The sequence below is a fragment of the Argentina silus genome (genome assembly GCF_951799395.1).
Source record: "Argentina silus genome assembly, chromosome: 9".
In the NCBI taxonomy this organism is placed as follows: domain Eukaryota; kingdom Metazoa; phylum Chordata; class Actinopteri; order Argentiniformes; family Argentinidae; genus Argentina; species Argentina silus.
In genome coordinates this window covers 5,203,967-5,223,179 of record NC_139663.1, presented here as the reverse complement: position 1 = coordinate 5,223,179, position 19,213 = coordinate 5,203,967, and the positions used below count along the sequence as shown (strand labels likewise).

The window sequence follows — 19,213 nt, the reverse complement described above, 5'->3', positions numbered from 1 at the left end:
ACGCTCTGGCTGTCCTCTGCTCCTGTAACAACGAGGTTAGCCTTAGAAAAAGAAAACACTTTTTACTGGCTATCCCAGCTACTCTGTACAACAACCATGCACGTTCTTCACATCACATTTCAATATACACAGTTTGTTCACACTGATGATAACAGCGTCAACCAAGCATGACTTGCATGATGAGAGTAAATAGTACAACAGTGTAACAGACAATAACAGTGTTACAAGATAATAACAAACAACTAACAAAAAACTGCTTACAGGTTTGTCTTTTTCTCGACCCCTTCTAATGGCTCTCGAAAGGCCACAGAAGCATCCACCTCCTTTCTTCCTCCCTTTCACCTTATTAGGCTGACATTGTTAACGTGAAAATATTGATCCATACAGGATAAATAAAGATGAATAATGTGTTAATAAAGATCTATAATGAGAATAAACAGTACAACAGTGTAACAGAGAGGGACAGTAGGAGTATTGCTTACAGGTTTGTCAGGCTTGAGGTCTTGGTAAGAGATGACCAGGCTGATGTCAGTCACTGCTGGCTTTAGGTCCTGGCTAGGCTGAAGCAGGCTGGCTTCAGAAGACTTGACCTCCTCATCAGACAGAAGCAGGCTGGCTGCATTGGACATGAGGTCCTTGCCAGGGTGGAGCAGGCTGGTGTCAACCACTTGGATTTGGCCTGGGGGATCAGGCTGGTACCACTGACTGCTGCTGGTGTGATGTCCTCACCAGGATGGGGCAGGCTGATGTCAACCACTGACGCTGGCTTGAGGTGCTCGTTAGAAGGAAGCAGGCTGGTAGCAGAACAGCTCTGTTCATACTCCTCTCCCATCGCTAGGAGGAGTTGAAACTCAGCAGAATCCACGGTCATCTTCGTCTCCCACTCCATGCTGTCAAGGGCTGCCTGGCCAGCAGCATGCAGGTTGGCTTCCAGAGTAGGGGGCGATGCTGGGGAACAGTCATCCAGAGTGTGGGGTGAGGCTGGGGAACAGTCATCCACCCAGAGTAGGAAGTCCTCACAGCCTGCTGGGGCATAGCAATACTTCTCTCCCACTATCTCAGCATAGCTCTGGCCGATGTATTCGCTGTCAGGCCCTTTGAGGGCATTGAGTTGATTCACCCTCTCATATGAGATGTCTGAAAGAAACACCATGGAAACATAACTAATTTTGTCTCTGAAGGCAAAGGATATTTGACAACAAACATCATTTTCCCCTCTCAGAACTCTTAAAAACTACAGAAAGTATTTTAAAAGCCATTAATAATAAACCCTACACCAATGCATGAGATATTTAACAGTATTTGTTTCTTGTATTGCTTGGTAAGAAAGGAAGAAAAACAGTATACAGTGATTTGAGCCAATTTCACTTACATTTCAATGATAACCCCATGCACTAACATTTTCAATACAAGTCTGCATTTTAAAACTACAATTTGAATTCTAATTTCGTATTCTCACCTGAAAAGTAATGGTCGTCCATTGTTCTAAAATGTAAGGTTTTCGCTGTGTGACTGTCTTGTTTGCGAGCAAAGAAGAACTAATTTATGGAGTTCTTCAGAAGTGATAAGAATGTGTCTGTATTGTGATGCTCCATCGAAGAGATGGATTCGGATTCCTGCAACATTCGATTACGTAGCATTACGCAATCAAGGAATTCTATGGAATTCTATTACTGACACATTTAGCTACAGTAAAAGAAGTCTTCTCAAAATTGCTTTGAAAAGTAGGGCCTATTCAAATTCAAAAGCAGAGGGGATTCACTCGATATTCTGAAGGCCTCAGGGTAGATTTTTTACCCGGAGACAGCACAGGTGGAAAATCTGATTGGATAAAAGCTCTAATTTATATGAGCTGCACTGGAAGCAGCGCAACTGAGGGAGAGAGTAGCAATGAAATGACGTTAATAGACTGATGGGAACTTTGTAAAATACATATAGCATGAATGAAAATATATATTAAATTATCAAAATATACTTCAATACAATCTCTAGGCCAGCAGAGAAGGCCTTGCTGGCCCTGACGGCCGCCTCTGCCATAGAGTTGTATCCCTACAGGACGCACTGTCCTAAATGTACAGTGATTACAGTATATGGGAGTACCATGTAGTCAACTTTCTTCATCTTCTGTGATTTGAGCGTAAATCCAATGTTGGTGAATTACTGCCACCTTAGCTGCTGGAGTGTCCATTCACATATAAACACAGTTCCAGTGTTTCAGTCGGAGGAAAACAAGAGCACCAGTAGATGGTATCATGCCCCTGAAAGCCATTTTAAATCTATAGATGAACCTATTGAAGGAGAAGACCAAGCGTTAATCCAATTGGCTGATGCTTAACCCTAACCCAGTTTATAGGAAGTCCCACCCTAGTTGCAATAAATGGAAAATATGGTATGTGCCCTCTCTAAAAAAACTCTATGGTGACGACTGATCCACCCTCAACACACAGCACACTAGGTGGCAGTACACTCTTCTTAACATTCACAGACCAATTAACCCACTGAAAAGGAAGAAGATAGGCAGCTGTAACAGGTGCATTGCACCAGGCACTCTGACTCTGCAGTCATAGGTAAGGCAAGTACACAAGTACAAGTTGACAAACAATCAGTATTTAGTATGAAAGTATTGTACATTCTGCCATCCGCTTCAACTGTCTCTGGTGTTCCAATGTTAGATGATGCATTCATCTCATGCTGTCACTGTGTTACCTACGGTGTCCTTGGTAAACATTAGTTGGTAGATCTACTGTACAGTACTGTACTGTATGAGTGTGTCATTCATTTTACTCATACCATATATTTTTGTAATTCAGTGCACATTTAATTTGCCACTCTCCTAAACCTACCATACCCCTTACAGAAATATGTTTCATCATGTAACTATTACTTAAAATGTTTACAATTTGTTGTTGTTGTTGTTGTTGTTGTTGTTGTTGTTGTTGTTATGGTTAAGTATTGTATTGCAGGTCAATGTAACAGATTTGTTTCCCTCAGGGCAGACTGCCCATGGGGTTATTTAATTACATTTCCATTGCCATCTGATTGTGTATCCTGGAGGTACAAGTAATTGGTCTAATGTTCATTTAATGGACATGCATGGTTTATTTTAAGTTGCTGTGTTAATCATCAAACTTCTGTGCCACAGACAACATTCTACTATACACGCTGTTGAAAAGACTCACACACTATCTGTTGACAGTTTTAAGCCAAAAGCCTTCTCTGATTTAGTTCTTTAATTAAATTGTCTGTTTAGTTCAGATTTGTCTTTTAGAGTCACAAACTAGATAACTTATTTTAGATTTCAGGCCTGACCTCTCTACAACACCAGAATGTTCTGCAGATTAAAGCTTACAGCACACTTCTCTGAACATGACAGCAAACACATTTGGAACTGTAGGTTAATTAACCATTGTGTGAGTGCAGCAAACTATGTCATTAGTGACCTTTCGTAAGATGTTCAATGTATGTATCTGTCTCATTGTGGTATTACCAGCATTTTCTGATTTATTTCCCATTGAAGGGCAAATAAGGAACCTTAATTTATTTTTATTTGTTTTCAATTCTGGTCCTGTGACCACACCATGGTTATAAATTATTCATTAAATTCTTGTTTCAGCCCAGTACTAACTAATACAGCACTGGCAAGGTTCCACACCCTTTTCATTTCAGAAAATTGGCTTCGCTCTCAAATGAATGAAACCGCAGGGTGTTAGTCAAACTATTACAATACAGTTGTTATTACAATGCAGTCACATTATAAGTGTAGTGCTATTACACACGTTTAAAAGCAAATTAATGTTCTATGTGAGTTTTGACCACTTGTCTGATCCTAACAGTTTACCGGTATGGATCAGTGAACCACAATATGTGGATGAACCTTAGCTGTCGTGGAGTGTATAGTCAAGTGTAAAAGCTGAGTGTGTAGCCAAGTGGCTCATATTTTCCTATGACATGTTCGCTTCCAGCTCTTTTTCGGCAACTTTGGATGATTGTTAACCAGGCCAGCCCAGTGCAGATCTTATAATTAAGACATTTAGACATCTAGCCTCTAGCCAGGCTGTCATTGCAGGGCTTGGTTGTCTGAGACGTGAACAGTCCTTAGCCTCAGGACTCATCAGTTTAGGCATGAGGCTCTAGCCCAGCATCTCTGACCCTGCTACGTAGCCTGGAAACTCACTACATTTGGGATCATTGCACATTGTCTCTAGTCAGGATGACGAATCTAACAGAAACCAAGTGGGAGTCTCAGGCATATTGCTGTCACACAGACCACTTACAGACAGACAGATGGACAGAGACAGACAAGAATAAATCAATCTACAGAAACCAATGTTGGGAAAAGTAAAGTATGTACAACCTTGCTAGTGTATCTGTTGATTTTAGATCTCTATATCATGTGGTTGAAAAGCTATTGAATTTTGAATGCATGAAAAATCACAGAAGCCTTTTTTGGGAAAAGTAAAGGGTGTGCAAGCTTGCTAGTCTGTCTCTGGTTTGAATGAATTAAAAAATATAACTAGTTCAGGGTTATGCAGCATTTACAACTTGTTTCCAACACCAGCCTAACTGAATGCAGGCAGAATCTTTCGGGATTTTTTTTTTCTGCTCCACTTATGTTATTAATCCTATATATTAAAGTCGTTAAAATACAATTCCTCCTGAACACGGCGTCACAGTCATTTGCCAGTAGTATGTCTGCGCTGCGAGAATGGCACGTACTCTCCCGTTTTATACTTTATCATTCTAATATGAAATCTGCTCGCAGTGGAATTATTTCCATTAACTTAGAAATTCATTCCATTCACTTACAGCCTCCTGGAGACAAATGTCCACCACGTACATTTAACACATCACTCGACGCCGATGTGTCGGACCGCGCTGCTGGAGAGCTTTGCGCATTCCTGGTGTCCAGTGCAGACCGTTGATGATGCTGATTTTCAGCACCATGAGCTGAATTGAATTGTTCGCGGTAGTTCAGATCACAACGATGAAATACAGCGTAGTTGTTCTTATCGCTGGCTTTACTGGTTTACTCAGCTTCAGCGTCCTTGCTGTTTCAATTGGGAGCGAATATTGGTACATCATTGAGGTGAATAAACCGAATCACACAGAGGACCAGAGTTCCCATTCCGGGCTCTGGAGCATAAATGAGGGTAAGTCCCCACTTAAAATAATTGGCAGTCACTTTTAAGGAATATGCACTTATCTGATAACCTGTTGCAGTTGCGCCAGTAGTAAATGCGCGTGTTTCATCGCTCATTGTAGATTGTGCATACAACATTCGGCACCGATAAAAGAGAGGGATTTTTAGATGTATTGAGTGGTAATAACGCTGCTTGTTCATTACTCCATTTTTTCAAGCAGAAATCTGTTCCATCACAGTAATTGTCACCCATCCTAATGATCCTATTAACGAATGCTAATGCATATTCATTAATTGAACTGGAATTTACCGTCAATGTCCTATTGCTTTGAAATTGACCCCTTTTTAGACTGTATTAGTATTTAGTATACCATGTATTAGTATACTGCCATACCTGTCTTCTGACAATAGACTATGTCCACACAATGACAATATCCAGGTGCAGCTCAACAGCATAATCACATGTTCATATGTCTACTGATGATTATAGTGCTACATCTAAATGATCCAATAAGTCAATAATAAGGCTAGCACTCTCAAATGGCTCCGTTTCATGCTGACTCAGCACATGACAATTATACCTACTGTTGCTTACACAGCCGACCTGTTGCTCAACCCTCTGCTATATTAAGCAGCCAAGAGAGCGACAGACAAATATGTTACAAAGCAATGCACCTGCAGGGCACTACTGCAGATAGCACACACTGTGCAGTATCAATAACTACACATAGTGAGGTGTTAAATCAAGGCTTTTGTTTTGTTTCATTACTCTACGCCTTCAGGCCTTTTGAGGCAAAGTAATAAAAACAGATGTTGATGTTAAAGCCCCAGGACCCCTAGAGACACTGGCTGAAAATATATATAATGCAAGTTCAGGATGACTTGTATGGAACTCCACTCAGAGGTATGATACACCATGCAGGCACTATGCTGCGCTGGTCATTGGTATTCTTCAGCTATACTGTAAGCAGGGAAGGCTGGTGTGATTACTTTTTAATGACAGCATGCTTTCTTTACATACAGTACACCCTGATTTTATTCTTCTAATCGGACACTGAGCATGTATATTGATGTTTATAATGTATACTGATGTCTATGATTTGTACTACATGTCTGTACTGTATGTCTGTACTCAACAACGATCTCTGCCTCCACCGGCATACCCTTCAGTATTTTGATATTTTCAGATAATTGAAATCATTGATTTTTACACCCCCCCCGTGTGTCTGTACTGTAAATCATGAGCGTTTTTCTATATCCTTGTGTAAGGGGTATTTGCAGTGCTGTACTGTATATACACCGTCACTGATGTTTCCTCATGTCAACAATCTTCATAGGAAAAGATGCCAGCTCACATCTGATCCACTCATTTTCTGTGGATACCTCCAACTATTCTGAGGTAGAGAGGCATCTTCTCAGTGAGTAGCTTTGTTACACTGTCAAAAGAGAATTAATGAACCTGTATGATGTTTTAAAAAATAATTGTTAATCTGCAAATCAGCCATATGTTCACAGCATGCTCTTTTTCTCCACTTGCATCCAATTATGTACCCAATATCATTGAAATGCTAATTACAAAATGTGGTAATGTACTGTAATGTACATGTGGTAATGTAAACCAAGACATGTTGTTCTTGCTTAGTAACCCTGCTCTTCGGGTGTCCCTGCAGACATGCATAAGGTGATAGTCATCCTGCTGCCCCTCAGCCTGGTCCTGCTGGTGTTTGGCTGGATCTGTGGTCTCTACAGCTCTCTGGCCCGGAGTCCCTGCCTCCTCGCTGGCTCTGCGTCCTACTTCCTCTTCTGCAGTAAGTCTGACTGGAATATCCTCTGGTAATGAAATGGTTATTGTAGTTTTATTGCTGTACTGCGTGCTTGCTTCCATGCATGCGTGTGTGTGTATGTATGTGTGTGTGTTGGACAGATGGATGATTAAGTTAGGACATAACACACTGTCAACAGTCTCCTGCTGTGTCAAGCTCACTTTCAACTTAAAAAAACCCCTAAAATGTCTCTCTCAAACAAACCAATGAAACCATTTGCGCGCAGGAGATCCAGGTTCAAAAGCAACCGGTGTGTGTGTGTGTGTGTGTGTGTGTGTGTGTGTGTGTGTGTGTGTGTGTGTGTGTGTGTCTGTGTGTGTATGTGTGTGTGTGTGTGGTTGAAAGAACAAAAGATTTCCTATATCCTATAAAAGTATGGACTTAATCTTCTTACATTTGGATGTTGTAGAAGTCTAGCCACAGATTGAGTGGGTGGTGACATTTTTTATGAGTAAAATCGTCTTTAGCCTCTGTTCATTTTGTTTTTAGATAGGGGTACAGTAAACTGGAAAGCATTTCCTTGATTTCAGTCAGCATTCCGAAAGATGGCCACCGGAAAAAACATTTGCATTCACGTGACCCTGCATTCACACCAGCTTCGCTGTCATTAACATTATTTTCTCAAACTTATCTTATTTAACATCCTTTCAAAAATATAATTTAATAAAGGTCAGCAATGTCACAACCACAGCACAGGTCATGCTGCACAGGTCATGCTGCACAGGTCATGCTGCACAGGTCATGATGCACAGGTCATGTGAATGCGATGTGTGAAAAAATAAAATAATGCATTTTTTTTGGTGCCATCGTTCGGAAATTTGACTGAAATCAGGAAATAAGGTAATTCTTTCCAGTTTCCTGTACCCCAATCTAAAAACAAAATGAGCAGAGGCTAATGCCAAGCAATTTAAAATCCACTATGTGAGTCGTTTAGCTGTCGTTTTGCTACCTTTGAAGCTACAGTAAGTCACCAACCTTGCCTACCAATCTGTGACTAGACTTCGACAATATCCAAATCTAAAAAGTAGTGAGTCTAGTCAAAAATGGGGCTACCTAAATCCTAGCTGAATGATTGCAGAATGGGAAGAATGAACATCAGGCATTGGAACAGCTAAACAACACCAGCATCCATTTGAATGTATTAGCAGCTTTATCTGAGGGGTGGAGTGATTGTTGATCATGATAGTGTGGTGAAAACCAGGAATAGGGCAGGCCCTGATTGAACAAGCCAGTCAAGTACTACTTGTGTGTATTCCTCTGGGGTCTTCAGCAGGCATACTTTTCATGTTGTTTGGGAATTTCTCCAACATTGCTCACAAAATGAATATATTCCTCGCCTTAGGGTGGTATAAATATCCTGTTTGCTTCAATGGTATAAACATGCCAAATGCTGAGGGTTTGCGCAGTATGTAGCTTGTAGTTTGTATTGTATGTATTGTATACTCTACAGTTAATGGGGATTGATTTTGTGTTGCTTACTGTACCTTGTAAGGAGTATCACTCTGTAATAATTGTCTTGGCACGTACTGAGGCGGTGTGATTGCTTTTGGCTGGGTCGTGAAGGGTTCAGAGGGGAGCACTGAGAGGAAACATCAAATCCATCACTTAACATCATTAGATTGGGTCTGGCATTATAGCAAACTCAACGGAATAGAATCGTATCATACTTCAGGTTGAAATCACAAGTGTGTGAACTAACCATTCATGTGTTTAACCATTCATGAGTTCAACTGGGAGATATACTGTAATCTCTTATGATATACAGCGTCATTGTTCACCAATAACTGGTGAAATATTCCTATGAATAATAATAATTAATAAATAATAATAAAATATTATTATTCAGCAATTATAGTAATAATTCACAATCAATATCCCCATTTCCACAGTGGGGCTAACAGCAGTGCTTCCCGGTGCTTCCCAAGTCTGACTGCTTTTCTACAGTCCCTAACAGGTTTCAGTGGTGCTTGAAGATTCATTTTGAAACCCCGGTAACCCTTGCAAATACTGGTCCTTCCTTTTCACAATTCCAGCGAAAATAAATTCCATGTATCGATAGAATGATTGCTTTTTATCTATTAGACCTATTATAGCGCTAGTTTCAATGCAAAGCTTTCTCTGAGCAAGCAAGCACAGAGCAGACAGTTTAAAAAGTGCAACAGCGGGTTCCCCAGTGTAGTTCAAGGTAGCTTATTAAAATCAAATATCAATTTCAGATAAATATGCAGATATTCAAACTAGCTGCTATCTGATCAGGAAAATGTTGCCATGTTTCGAAAACCTCTATTCATCTTGAGTCTAAATTTGTTTATTTCAATTTTGGTAAGGGGAGACAAGCAACCCCTAATGAAAATGTAGCTTTTGGTACAGTCCATGAACATCCATGCACTACAGACCCACGCAGACCCTATGAGGTTGCAATATTCTACACATAAAGCGTGTGCACCTCGGTGAGGCTGACATAGTACACAATTTTACCTCATCTAGCTCACTAGCGCCACATAGCACCACCCTAACGCTAAACTTGTGGTAAATAGCTTGATTGTGCATCTTTAAAACACAGGCCTCCTCTACCCCCCTGGTCTTCATTGGGCTAAATGGGGCTAGGAGTGCAGTTTAGGGAGAGGGAGGGATTTTCTTCACACCCAGGGACTCTAGTTGGTTAACGAGATGAGTGGGTAGCATAATGCAGGTAGTTAGCAAGCTGTAGCTGAACTATCAAATTAATGTATAAAGTGCTTTTTACAAATACAATTGCTACTGTTGAAAAGCAGCTATTGTACACCACTGCCAAAAGACAATAGCCTGCTGTACTAATACGGCTTGTCATCTCAATATTGCTTGTGTGCAGCGTGGCGCAGGAGCGTGGCACGTTAGTGTTAAGCTACCACCCTCGGTGGTGTCAGTTCAATCCACCTATTGCCACTTTCTGCCCTGGCACCCCTCTCTGTGTCGTCTCCACCTTCCTATTGTATCAATTAAGTGAAAAAATATATACAAGAGGGAAGTAGAGTGGAATTCCATCCTGCTTGATGTGTAAGTCTAGCTAGAGCATTTATGAATGGTATTGCTGCTGGTGCAATACTGTAGATGTAGACTCAGGGCTAAATTTGGCTTTTAATTGTTCATGATTGAAGTACTGTAGGATTTAATTACTGTGGTGCAGTTGACTGAAAGGGTAGTGAATGCCAATTGTCACTGTTGGCCCCTACACCAGAAATGGTCATGGGAAGTTCTTTTCTTTTCTTTTCTATTATTTGAGATTCTTTTTTCAGGAATCCAAAATATTTTTCACATTTTATTGAGAAAAGCTTTCCCTCTTCATCTATTGTACCTGGGATGAAGTGGAAGCGAACATTATTAGGATGAACTGGTTGTATATTGCTAAGTTGCAAGCTGTTGAGACATCAATCCTCCAGGGGACTAGAAAATAAGTATAAGCTGCTCTCTCGTTTCGCCCACCTCCCAGTTTGACCCACTTTCTACAAGAAGATTTTTGTTTTTTTCAGCAACAACAGAATAATGGCACAGGCCATGCACAATGCACAGTGCCTTGTCCTAGTTGATACATACCTTGTTTCCATCCAGATACTTACAAAGTCAAAGTCAAAGTGGCTTTATTGTCAATTCTTCACATGTCAAGACATACAAAGGAATCGAGAGGACGTTTCTCACTCTCCCACGGTGAGACAGATAAAGTGCCCAGGCACAACAGATAACACATAAAAGTAAAACATTCAATAAAAATAATTTAAACAGTGCAAAAAGAGCAGTCAGTAAAGACAGTAAGTAGCAGCCAAATACTGTGTATTCTGTATAAAAAAAATAAGAGTGCAATAGTGCATTGTAGCAATAGAATAGTGGATTGTCCAGAGTCCGTAGTGTTTTTTTTTGGGGGGGGGGGGGGGGGGCTGAAGGGTTGGGAGGGGGGGGGTGGTTGGGAGGGGGGGTGGTGGTTTCAGCTTCTTGACAGCTTGGAGGATGTGGCTGGGGGAAGTGAGGGGAGAGAATTTAGCTTCCTGACAGCTTGGGGTATGAAGCTTTTCGTGAGTCTGGTGGTGTGGGCACGGAGGCTCCTATACCTTCTTCCAGAAGGCAGGAGGCTGAACAGACTGTGTGCGGGGTGGCTTGCTTACTATGATGACTGTCTGCTTGCACCAAGAGTGTGCTAACAAACCTTTTGGCTGCCGCTTTTCATCTCGAAAACTTTATTTCTTGCTACTGATTGATCATTATTAGGATTGACCATTTGTACGATTTTTACCAAATAGTATTGCCTTTTTTTGCCTACTGAGTGGATTACGGAGAGCTGTGATTACTTTCTATAGATTGACAAGAATGGATTCTATCTGTTAGACTTCACGAGTGGTGAGAACCATGTAGATTCTACCTTCGAACATTGCCATATTGGATTGCAGCTCCCTGCCTCTTGCTGGAATCTATCTGTTGTGTTTTTACTACCAAATGTGAGAAGAACTTGGATTACCCGCTCTCTTGAATCTCGTATGGTCTGGTGAGGCGCTCGCCTGTTTCCTCCCCGCTTTTTTGCCAGCCTACTCTACAACTCCTCCCCTCTAAAATATTCTCCCTTCACTGCTAATTCAGCCTTCACTGTGTTGCTGTCTGATGGGCCCTGGCGGTTAAATCGCATTGAGTAAGTCTCCACTCTCTTGTTGCTGTTTGCTCTGCTGGCGTGAATTGTGTTTTGGAAGTGTTTTCTGACTGTGGGTCCTAGTGCTGGCTGGTTTCAAGTCTGTGGTCGGGCTCTGGCTTGCTGCGTATACGTGTCTTGGAAACAACTCTGCACCATGCCTCTGCTCACCTCTCCACCCGGATGCAACAGCTACCTCCACCTGAGTTAGATGATCGCTGAGCTGGAGGGGCGAATTTCAACCCTGCACCAGATCAAGGAAGATGAGCAGCACATTGACTTGATGGTTGTCTTAGCAACATCCTCAGTCCAGCAGATCCTACAGATGTCGCAATCCACCTGGTTCATCTCAGCCAGACCATCTCAGCCAGACCCTCCCTCCCCCATCGACCATTGTCCTCGGGAGCACCAGACAAACTTAAAAAGATTAAATCTAAACAGAAACCACCATTGAGAACTGGAAATATTATTAACTTAAAGAAAAACTGTAGAAAAGCCGAGAGTCAATGGAGAAAAACTAAGGTGCAAGTCCATTATGACATTTCTAAAGAACACCTCATTATCTTCAATAAAGCAATTAGAAATGCGAGACAAGCTCATTTCTCAAAGCTGATTCATAAAAATCATAATAATCCCAGAATGCTTTTGAACTATTGATAGCCTCATAAATCCAGCTCCAAAAAGCCACTCTTTCATCACCTCAACATCAAAATGTGAAGAGTTTGCAGCATTTTTCAGACAAGATAACAAAAATCAGGTTGGATCTAAACCATGTTATACTATACTTACTGTATGTGCGTGAGCCCCTGTCTTTGGACACTATCCCTCTGCCTAAGACTGCTATGAATGATTTTGCTGCTGTTGATAAAGAAATGCTCAGGAACGAAGTAATGCAATTAAAACCCTCCATCTGACCCTATCCCCACCACCTTTTTTAAGACTCTGTTTAATTGTCTAGAGGATGAAGTGCTAGTGATTGTAAATCACTCCTTGCTGACTGGTATTTTCCCCCTGGCACTGAAAACTGCAATTGTGAAATCTCTCCTAAAGAAAAGTAACCTGGATCCTTCAGTGTACAAGAATTTCAGGCCAATTTCAAACCTTTCTTTTTTTAAGTAAAATTCTTGAGAAATCAGTATTTAAACAGCTAAATGATTACCTAAATTTCAGCTGTATATTTGAGAAGTTTTAATCTGGCTTTCATCCTCAACACAGCACTGAGACAGCACTAGTTAAAGTTGTAAATGACCTGAGAATAAACATGGATGACAAAAAACTCTCAATATTAGTACTTTTAGACTTAAGTGCTGCTTTTGATACAGTCGATCATGACATCCTTATTAACAGACTACAGAAGTGTGTTGGCCTCTCTGGCTCAGTTTTACATTGGTTTAGGACTTATCTCTCCAGCAGAAACTATTTTGTTTCCATTGGTGACCACTCCTCGACAACACTAGCATAACCTGTGGGGTTGCTCAAGGCTCCATTCTGGGACCTGTGTTGTTCAGTCTCTATATGCTGCCACTGTGAAATATCATCAGAGAACACAGGATTAATTTTCATAGCTATGCCGATGATACACAACTGTACATCTCTTTATCACCCAATGACATCAGCCCTATTGATAAACTGGTTCAATGCATTGATCGTATCAACTTGTGGATGTCACGTAATTTCTTGTAATTTAACAAACATAAGACAGAAGTTTTAATTATCGGAGCAAAGGTCCAGAGAGAGATACTGTGCACTAACTTAAAATCCATGACACAAAACGGCAAACCCCTAGCAAAAAATCTTGGTGTGCTTCTCGACCCTGATTTGAATTTTGAATCTCACATTAGTAATCTCACTAAAACCGCCTTTTATCACCTTAGAAATATTGCTAAAGTGCAACCGTTTCTCTCCCAGGCAGATACTGAGAGACTTATGCATGCTTTTATCTCTAGCAGGCTTGTTTGCTGCAATGCTCTCCTTTCTGGTCTACCTAAGAAAGGTATAAATAAGCTACAGATCATTCAGAATGCAACAGTATGTGTACTGACCAAGACCAGAAGGAGAGCACACATCTCACCTATCCTAAAGTCCCTTCATTGGTTGCCTGTCAGTTTTAGAATAGATTTCCTTATATTAACCGTTTATTTTCACTGTATTGTTGTGTTTTCATTGTATTGTTGTATTTTCATTATATTGTTAAGCACCTTGTATTGCAATTTTGCACAAAAGGCACTATATAAATAAAGTTTGATTTGATTTGATTTGAAGACAGGTTTAGGTATTTCAGTGTGAGTCCAATTCTGTTTTTTTTTATTCTGAGAAATAATGAGAAATTTGGTGCGTTTGACTACGCACATTCTTAGCCACAAAGAAATAGTGTCTTGTCAATTTGCTTCAGTGTATTACCAGAAACCTTTCATTATTTGAATTGTTTACGATCCAGAGAAGCTTCAGTGAGGTTCATGTTCTGCTAGGCTGTCATCTGTTTGGTTTGTACTGAGAAACTGGTCTATACTCTGCTGTCACTAATAGACAAGGCCAACACATACAGTACATAAATTCTCTTTATTGATTTATCCTCGGCCTTCAACACAGTTCAGCCCCACTGTCATCTCCTGAGACATTTGTGTGACCTCAACGTCAACACAAGCCTGGTCCTCAGAGTTCCTGAGAGAGCGACTCCAATGGATCTGTATCAAAGGCACCTTCTCTGACTGCCCCCTGGGATGTGTCCAATCCCTACTCCTGTTTTAACAGTACATCAATTAGATGAAATGCAACAACAGTGACATCACCCTCATTAAGTATGCGGACAACATGTCCCTGGATGCCTACCAACAGGAGATTGTAGGAGATTGTAAGATCAGAGCTCTGTACTCCCAGTTCATAGACTGCCTTGTCTCATGCTTTGATGATAGTATTCTTGACCTCAATGTCACTAAAACCAAAGAACTGTCTTGGAGGCAACAGGGGGAAAGTGGAAGTATGTGGAGCAAGTCACACATTTCATGTATCTGATTTTATCAGTGTTGATTATAAACTCACCTTCCAGGAAAATACAGCGTCTTGCTCTACTCATGAAGTTAGGGGCAATCTGGGATTCAAAAAACAACAAAGTGGTCACCCTGCATGTGTGAGATGGCGCTGTCGAGCAAGATTAAACCTCATCCAGTGAGCCAAAACCAGTCACACAAGCGCATTAACTACTTTGAGCATGCACAAGCAGTGTTGGGGGCCCAAAAAAACTAAACTTGCGAGAGCTTGCAAGTATGTGGAAGTCTCTTCTCACACAAATATTTATATTTTGCTCTCAAGATTAATCTCAAGATTAATCTCTCTCTCTTAAAATTAAAACTGTGTGAATATATTTGCTAGAATATTTTACAAGTACTGTATATGTCACAATTCTAACAAATTAGAATATACTGTAATCTACTGAAACACAATTGGTGCGTTTTTTCGATCAATTGCGGCTTGACGGTACAGGGTGAAATCAGGGGATATCAGGGGATATTCTTGTGCCATTTTATTAATGGACAATAAAGTTTGAATGAAGTCTTATCTTATCTTATAGAAATGGTAAATTAATTACAAGGGCCACTTTTGGTACAACATACTTGTTTATTGTTTAATGTAATTTACACCACAAGTCCCTACACAAACTGATTAATGAACATCATTAATGAACAACAAATTAACTACATTAACCACATTTACTGTACATTTTTAAAGGGTCTGTATTTATTGTGTCATAATGCTTTCACATTGTAATCTGTTCAATCTGTTTTGGGGGATTATTCTGCTCATTCTCCGTCCAGGTAATTAGCTGTGAACGAGGCAAGCGTGAAATCTGATGAAGTCTGGCATTTAGATAGGTGTTTAAAATGCAGATGTTCTGTTTCCAGGTTCATGTTTGTAATGCTCTGTTGTCACTGTTGTTTGAAAATGGTTTTATCCCATTCTTTGTGGAAATGAAGCACAGTGACACAGATCACAAATCTGATGATAATGTGAATGGACATGAAGTGTATTGAAATGACAGAGCTTTTGATAATCATGTGCTGTAAGTACCATTTCATGATGAAAACCTGGAAGCCAATTGGATGGATAAGACGTATATACTGTAGGTTGAAAGCATAGACGACAGATCTGTGGTTGCCATGGGAAGCCATAGAAAACTACCAACAATTTGTATGTGTTATTGTCAGTGTTTTATTTTGTTATGAAAGGGGGTTTGTTGAACCATGTTAGAAAACAACTGTAACACAATCATATACTGTGTATACTGTCTTACCCCAGTGTAGTCTTTGTTGAATATATGTGGAAATGCAGCACAGTTACACATACAACACAAGCCTCTGCCACCTCCTATCTGACCCAATCCTCGCACCCTGCTGTCCCTCCTGCTCCCTCCGTTCATCAGACTCTGATCATCTCCTGGTCCCCAAAACCAAACTAAAGACCATGAGTGACAGGCCCTTCTTCTTTGCTACACTTCTCCTCTGCTGCACATGCTCTGCCTCAGTCAGAGCCTCTGACAGTTTGGACATGTTTAAGACCTGGTTTAAGACCCACCTGTTTAGGCAGGCTTTTAATAGGCTGTTAATATTTAATATTTGTATGTTGCCCCTGTTCAGTGCTGTCCCTATATGTTCCATGTTTTTTTTTATCAATGTTTTATCAAAGATACTCATGATTCATAATTCAATTCAAACAAGGTACTGATTATTAGTGCTCCTCTGAAGTTAGTCACTGGTTCCCTGACATGTCCTCCGCACTGACTGAGCTTCACCAGAAGGTGTTCAGCATTTCCATCCAATGTTGCTTTTTTGGTTTATTCCAGTCTTACCCCCCAAAGAAAGCACCAACAGGTCACTGATAAATGCTATTTGATTGTTTATGCAAATGTATGCTAATGAACTAAATGATGATGCATATAGTTTTGTTTGGACCAAAACTATCACTGAACATTCTTTATCATGTGATTTGATCGCTACCGATTCCTTGATCGCTACCGATTTGTCATGGTCATTAACACTATTTTAAAAAACTACATACTGGACCTTTAAATTAGAGTAACTAACATGACCTGTGTGTGTGTGTATTTGCGTGTGCATGCGTGTGTGTGTGTGTGTGTGTGTGTGTGTGTATGTGTGTGTGTGTGTGTGTGTGTGTGTGTGTGTGTGTGTGTGTGTGTGTGTGTGTGTGTGTGTGTGTGTGTGTGTGTGTGTGTGTGTGTATCCCCAGGTCTGTTCACCCTGTCTGGAGTTAGTATCTACATCAGTTACTCTCAGCAGGCTCTGGAGGAGCTCCAGCAGGAGTTGGGGCCAGAGGAGATGGCCTACGTGGACGTGTCGTTCGGCTGGTCTCTGGCCATGGCCTGGTTCTCCTTAAGCCTGGAGGTGGCCACTGGCCTGCTGCTGATGGTGGCTGCCAAGATGGCCCAAGTACAGGGACATCATGAGTCTGGGGCAGCCATCGCCATGACCTATTGAGAGCCTCCAAAAACACCATCAGACTCCCCAGTGCAAGGGACACGCTGGAAGTGTGCATGCTCTCGGCTTCTCCTCTCGGTTCAACTGGGTTTCACACTATAACCCTCTCAGAATATGTGAGGTGGGTTGATATAAACAAACCACGCTCATGTGATGAGTTACCATGCCCCTTCGGTCACAACTGTAGCTCTTTTATCCACACGAAATGGGTTAATGAGATGCTACACGGATTTTTGCCACTAATTCTTTACATACAATTTTGACTTAACTGTTGACTGCATGGTTCATGATACAGATATATCTACCACCTCTAGCCACTGCGGTTCAGTTTGAATTTCCAAACAACAACATTCTCCCTAATAATAATACAACTCCCTCGAAATGGACTTGCAGTGTTGGGCCATTAGCTGTTGTGTTTCTGCATGCATGCACAATTCGAAGAGGCAGCCACCAGACACAGAAAGACAAGAATCGGTGAGTCCACTTCCCTAGAACACCCCTGACAGTAACAACATGTTCATACATTTTATGCAAACTGAGGGTCGGGTAGGACACTCCATTTTAGAAAGCGCTTTTACCGGACCAAAACAGTTCTTAAATGAAATAATTCTTTCAAGGGATCTCATTCCCTGATTGCTACTAGAAAGCTTGACTGTTACATACTACTAGACCTTTAATCGATTTCTTATCCTATTAGATCACACAGTCCTCAGTTTAAGGCCAACAAACCTTTTGCAAAATAAGCTTTTGCTCATCGGAGTGGTTGTATTCCGTGTATTCTGTGTGCCCTTCTCTGTCCAATCAGGTAATTTCTTGAGAATATTTCTATTCAGGGACCCATTTTGGCTTGTGAGTGCTAATTTTAGAACCAGTTTCTGCAAATATACAAAAATCCTGTAGCATCTCTTTAAGAGTAAACCTTCACCTACACACAGTCAAGCATCAATCACAAGGCACCGCTGCTTTACCTCCTCAATGGTTTCCTCAGGGCACTCAGCAAGGTATTTTGAGCACACATTATTATCTTAGAAATCATTGTGGCTCTTTGCTATTTAGTGAGAAATTATGAAAATTTAAACAGTTAGTGGCATTGTTGTGAATTATTGAAGCAGTGAAGTAAGAGCTATTTAATTAACTGCTTGTATCATGTTTTTGAGTCTCTTGCTTGTTTTCCTACGTGATCTCATCAATCATTTGTACTATAGACGTAGTGACCTCTGTGTGAAAACGTAACAATATTAAAATGTGACTTCTGTGTGAGATCTTCACATGAAGATCTTCCAAGAAGCAATGCGTTAGCACTGACTTACATGGCGGTTAGTATGAGGCATTAACTTTTATCTTTGGTAAGAGTTAGGGTTAGGTATTAACTTGGATTTGTTAGAGTTAGGATTAGGGTAAGGCATTCCTGTTGAGTGGTTAGGGTTAGAGTTACAGTTAGGAATTAACTTTGAGTGGTTCAGGTATGGGTAAGTTTAGGATAAGTAAGGTTAGGATAACAATGCATTAGCAACAAGAAGTCGAGTTGAACATGTGACATTCGGGTTATGCACCCTCCCACACCCCCAGCCTACTGTACCTCTTAGCAAAGCCTTCTTCATTTTGTAGCTTCCTTGTCTGATATATAAATATCTGCCCATACCTGCCCATAAGCATCTTTATTGATTCTGACATATCACTTTACTGTACGTAGGATATATCACGAAATGATTGCTGAGGTCAGGCTGGTTTTTCATTCTGTTTTCCTGTATTTTTGTCTCTATAATTGTTAATTCAAATGATGATAGTCCTTTGTAAAAAAAAATGTTTTACAAGTTGCACATATACCTGTGTTTTAATACATTGTAAACATGCTCATGTTCTAACATGCAAATATAGACAATGCTTTGTAATGGCACAGTAAAGGAGTTGAGTGTTTTTTTTTTTTATTATTACTGTACACAAGCTGAATAATTATGAACATTGGATTGACAAAACAGAAACAGTTACTATAAGTCAGAATATTGTTCATGTATTAATCTGTCCAAAATAAATACAGTCTCCTGTGTAAGTAATGGGACAGTGAATAATTGTTTGTTTCTTTTGGTTCTACACTCCAATGTTCCAATCC

General features: G+C 40.6%; 1 protein-coding gene across 1 annotated transcript; it reads left to right on the top strand.

Annotated features, from left to right (window-relative positions):
• Nucleotides 1-4,984: 4,984 nt before the first annotated feature.
• Nucleotides 4,985-17,103, top strand: LOC310809247 (transmembrane protein 235; the record flags this gene model as incomplete). The annotated part of the gene is made up of 4 exons (XM_083676442.1): nucleotides 4,985-5,150; nucleotides 6,478-6,558; nucleotides 6,811-6,948; nucleotides 16,856-17,103. The coding sequence occupies 4 exons, from the start codon at nucleotides 4,985-4,987 to the stop codon at nucleotides 17,101-17,103; spliced, it is 633 nt and encodes a 210-aa protein (XP_083532568.1).
• Between the last annotated feature and the right edge of the window lie 2,110 nt (nucleotides 17,104-19,213).